This window comes from Orycteropus afer, unplaced genomic scaffold (genome assembly GCF_000298275.1).
Source record: "Orycteropus afer afer isolate SDZICR_OR568_19922 unplaced genomic scaffold, OryAfe1.0 scaffold00083, whole genome shotgun sequence".
Lineage (NCBI taxonomy): Eukaryota > Metazoa > Chordata > Mammalia > Tubulidentata > Orycteropodidae > Orycteropus > Orycteropus afer.
Window position 1 is genome coordinate 9,861,543 of NW_006921670.1, and position 4,991 is coordinate 9,866,533.

The window sequence follows — 4,991 nt, forward strand, 5'->3', positions numbered from 1 at the left end:
GAGTCGAATCAACTTGACTGCAGTGCGTTCTTTTTTTTTACCATCATGTGACTGTGCCCAGAAGTGTGCCTCATCCTCTCTGGGCCTCAGTTTCCCATCTATAAAATGGGGTCACTGTCACCTTCTCCGGAGCTTTGGTGGTGTAGTGGGTGAGGCACTTGACTTCTAACCAAAAGTCGGTGGTTCGAACCCACCAGCTGCTCCACAGAAGAAAGATGAGTCTGGCTGTTTTCCTAAAGATTTACGGCCTGGACTCCAGCGGCAGTCACTATGAGTCGGGATCGAGCTGATGGCAGTGGGTTTGGTTTGAATCTGGTCACCTCCCCACGTGGCTATGCCCTGGGGAGTGCCTTGTCCTCTCTGTGCCTCACTTTTCCATCTAACACAGGGTCACTGTCGCTTTTGCACCACGCAGCTGTGCCCGGGGCTCGGGGCTGAGCAGGCACTTGGAGCCGCGAGCCCTTGAGGACAGGCTTGGCTCCTTCCCCTTTGCGTCTCCGCAGTCCCGGGCAGTGGCAGCGTGAGCCCGTCTAGGAACGGTGTCTTCATGGCGTCTTCATCCCTTCTCTGCCCACCCGTGCCCGGTCCGTGCTCCCGGGGTCCCTGTTGATGCTGTGGTTCTGAACCCGTTCACCACACCTCTTTGGTCCCACCTGCTCTGAGGAGAGCAGGGGGCCTGATGGGGTGGGACTCAGAGCTGCCGACACCAGCACTAACTCTCACTTCCTGCCAGGTCCACAACGTGGCGTTCGCCTTTGAACTGATGCTGGAGGGAGGTCTCAAGAGGCCGAAGGCCCGCCCTGAAGGTAATGACCTCGTGCCTGGGCCCTGCGGGGGGGGGCAGGACACGACGGCAGTCCTGTGACTGAAGGTGATGCCCTTGTGCCTGGGCCCCGGGGGGGCAGGACACGACGGCAGTCCTGTGACAGCAGTCTCAGAGGCGGCTGATGGCCAGAACTGAAGGCCAGGCTCTGCAGACCTCACCCTGGGAGCCGGGCGACCATGACGACCGAGCTAATAGCACCAGTCGTTAATAGCCACTTGACTTTGGAAAGGTGGCCTCCAGGGTGGGATCTGGGAGCTAAGTGCCGCTGCAGCTGGTTCTCATGCCTTGAAGCCGTATTAAAGGCTTAGTGAGATTAATGAGTGTTAGGGCAGTGTCCTCTGGTGCCCACACACACGGCAATCAGTGGGCAGGAACTCAGCTGGTCATACTCCTGTGGGCCTGGAGGGCACCCCGTGGCACTGGCCCCTATTTTAGGGTGCCTAGAAAGGGCCTCTCCAGCCCCTGGGGGGGCTTGTTAAGCACACAAGGCCACTTCCCAGGCTCTGACTGAGGAGGTGTGGGGTGAGGCCCGGCGCTCTGCACGTCTAGCAATGGCCACTCTGGGTGAGTGGGCCAGGTGTGGGTGCTGCTGGGGCACGGGGGGCACAATGGGGAAAGTAAGGTAGAAGTCACCGCAGCGGTCAGCAGGGCCACGGTGGGGAGGGCCTGGCCCGGCCTGCGGCCTGGGGAGCTGAAGCTGGGTGCGCAGGGGGACCAAGCAGTCAGAAAGCAGGCGAGCGGGAGCGGCGCACGGGAGAGGTGCGCACCCGCGCCGCGACACGTGCTCAGGGCGGCCTCCGCCCCCTCGTAGGGTGCAGACCCAAGTGTCCTGGGTCTTCCCAGAGGTCTGGGCAGGGTCTTGCGGAAGGGAGGAGACAAGAGCGGCAGCGTAACTGACGGTGCAGCCCGGGAGGGGGCGTGGTTGGGGGCGTGGCCAAGGGTGTGACAGGACTGAGGGCGTGGCGCGGCGCGGAGAGGGCGTGGCGCGGAGAGGGCGCGGCCGCAGCAGGCCTGAGAATTGGGCGGAGGTGAGGCGGCGGAGAGGCCTGGCTGAAATGATTCCTGGCCGGTGGGGTCTGGCTCTCAGCTGCCGTTTGCTTCATGTCTGGGCAGCTTCTGCAGAGGCTCTGACCCTAGGGTCCTCTCTGAGATGCAGCTATGGGGTCCCTGCTGCTGGAGCTCTGAGCACGAGGACTTCAAGTCCCCCCATCGGCAGGCAGGCGGGCGCTTCCGTCTCCCCGGCTTTTCACTGTCAACTGAGGCACAGCCCACAGAGTGGGGCGTCTCCTCGCCCCTGGGCCCTCCCTACCTTCTGGGCTCCTCTGCGTGGCCCTTGGTCGGGTGTGAGCATCACCTGGCCTTAACCCTCAGCTCTGAGGCAGCAGGGCAGGGCCATGGTTTCCAGGCTGGCTTCTTGTTTTTGTGAAACCCCATGGGGGTCCCATCAATCAGGCCGAGGGGCTGGGGTGACACCCTCACTCCTGCCCCGGCTCTCTGTTGCAGGCACCGTTGCCCGGGCCACCTCACGTGTGTCAGACGAGAACTGTTCCATTCGGTTTTCATGGGTGTTGTCTTTATTAATCACGGGCTCTTCATACATGGCGCTGGTGGGTGTTTGAACCACCAACCTCTTCGCTGGTATCCAGCGCAAACTGTTTGCCACCCAGGGACCTGTAGCAACCACATCCTCCTAAAAATCTGAGTCCTCCCTCTTGTCAGCTCTTGAGAGCCTCAGGACCCTCTCTCCTGGCTGCGTCCGGATCCTGGGCTGCCCACCTCCCTCTCCCACTGCCCGCATGGGCCTGCCCAGGACCTGGGGCCTGATGACTGGGTCGGGGAGCCCCTGATGAAGCCCTGGGTGTGATCTGCAAACCGGCTGTCCCGAGTTCAGGTTAGCCTTTCCCCTGCTGGGAGTCCTGCCCTTCTCCTTGGCAAAGTCAAGAGTGAGGCCATGCCAGCTCTGCTGCCTGCTGCACTCACGACAAGGACAGATGTAACGCAGCCGCCCAGCCTGCTTGCTCTTGACAGATGGCATTTCTGGCTCATGCAGCTAACCACCTGCAGGAGTAAAGCGTGGGCTTGTTCCATGGCCTTGGAGCCACGGAACTCAGAGCCCAAACAGTCAGTGTCAGTGGGTCCAGTGAGCCCATTTTACAGATGAGGAGGCTGTCACAGTGCAGGGAAGTCACAGAGCAAATGAGAGGAACCAGGTGTCCTGGATCCCAGAAAGACGGGCCCTTTCCCACCAGAAAAGACAGCCACACTTACTGGGCCCCAGAGGGAGCTGTCTGATTCCATAAATGCCCTGCTAGGGGCTCACATCACATGACTGCCCTGCCCTAGAAGGTCCGGCTTGCCCGCAGGCCACACTGGGCCAGACCTCTGGCCAGTTGTTGTTGTTGTTGTTGTTGTTATGTGCCGTCGAGTCAGCCCCGACTCATAGCGACCCCTCCTTGGGTTTCCGAGGCAGTGTCACTACGGAAGTAGGATTGCCCAACCTTCCTTCCGAGGAGTGGCTGGTGGGTTTGAACCACCAGCCTTCTGGTTATCAGTCAAGTGCCTTAGGCACTATGCTACCAGAGCTCCCCTGGCCAGTAGGTATATAAACCCAAACTCACTGCCATCAAGTCGATTCTGATAGTGATCCGTCCTTGGATTTCTGAGGCAGTATCTCTACGGAAGTAGATTGTCCAGTCTTCCTTCTGAGGAGTGGCTGGTGGGTTTGAACTGCAAGCCCTCTGGTTAGCAGTCAATGCCTTAGGCACTACGCCATCAGAGCTCCTAGTAGGTATAAGGCACCCGGTAAATGTCTCTGCACTTACAAAGCTCCATATCCCACAAACAAGCCCTGCTCCTTGGACAAGCACGTCTGTAAGCTCAAGGTTGGACTAAGGGACATCACCGTCCCCATCTCAGGCGTTCATCCCTGGGGCTCTGGTGTGTGCTGGGGGCTCCCAGCAGCCTGTGTGTCTCCATATAGCGCTGCCCAGAGTGTCGTGGACTGGCTCTGGTCGTGGGCACTGGGGCAGGGGGTGGTTTCTAGAATTGTTCTCAGCTGCTGTTAAGTTAGCCCCTGACTTGTGGTGACTCCACGCCCAGCAGAATGAAGTACCACCTGGTCTTGGGCCGTCCCCATGATGCTAGGGGGCCCGGACCACTGTGCTGCGTGGGTTTTCCTTGATTTTCAGAAATGGATCACCAGGCCTTTGTTCCTGGTCTCTCAGTCTGGTGCCTCCCCCACCCGCTCACCCCAACCCGGTTTCAAGACAGCCAGCAGTAATTGAGAAGGATGGCAGGGCCCGTGCAGCGAGCCCACTGCCCCTGCTAACTGGTGAAGTGCTGGCCCGCCCTTGGACACCAGGGCCCATGAGTTTCTCTGCTTCCTTCCACAGATGTGGTGGACCGGGACCTCAAGTCCACCCTGAGGGTCCTGTACAACCTGTTCACCAAGTACAAGAATGTCGAGTGACGGCCCAAGGGCTGCGGGACAGTTTCCGGAAAGAAGAGCGCGTCTACGAGTGTGGTTCCCAGGGGCGTCTGTGGCTTCTGTCAGGCCGTGTGCTCCTTCCCCACCGCCCCTCCCTCTCTGTGACTCCTCAGCGGGGAGGAGCCTTTGAACAGGCAGCATTTTAAACAGAGACACCTCCCTCGTTCTCCTGATGCCGAGTCACTCATTGTCTGCTGCGATCAAAAGATGATTAAAAAAAAAAAAGCCCAAACCCAAGCCTCACAGCCCATCGGAGGGAGTGGACCCCAAACACTGTTCAGGGGGGCAGTTAGAGATCTCAGGTGTCCCAGCACAGCCTGGCAGGAACTACAGGCCAGACTTGGGCGGTTGGGGGATGTTCTGGGGGAAGTCTGGCCACAATATCCTTGGAAGCAAAGCCTCCTTAGTAACAGGGCTTTTGTTTGTTTTATCCTTTTTACTGTGATTTGGGTTAAAGTGTGCAGAGCAAATCTGTTTTCCGTCCCACAGGCCCCCACATTCTGTTCAATGTCGCTGGTTGCAGTCAGTGGAGTGTCACCCCACCCTTCCCCCCGTGTTTCCATTTCCCTTCTCCCTCCTATCCTGACCCTTCCTGCCTTCTGAAGGGTTTCTATGCTGGGATAAAGGCTGCCCACTTGATCTCGAACGATTGATAGTTTTAAGGTGTTCGTACCTCCC

The 4,991-nt window shown here is 59.0% G+C and overlaps 1 protein-coding gene across 1 annotated transcript in view; it reads left to right on the forward strand.

The window, feature by feature from the left end:
* The window catches only part of PARVB (parvin beta), a 93,017-nt gene extending 88,722 nt beyond the window's left edge, over positions 1–4,295 (forward strand). The window contains 2 exon segments of the mRNA XM_042781050.1: positions 734–806; positions 4,219–4,295. Of these exon segments, the coding sequence (XP_042636984.1) occupies positions 734–806; positions 4,219–4,295 (150 nt within the window).
* Positions 4,296–4,991: the final 696 nt, after the last annotated feature.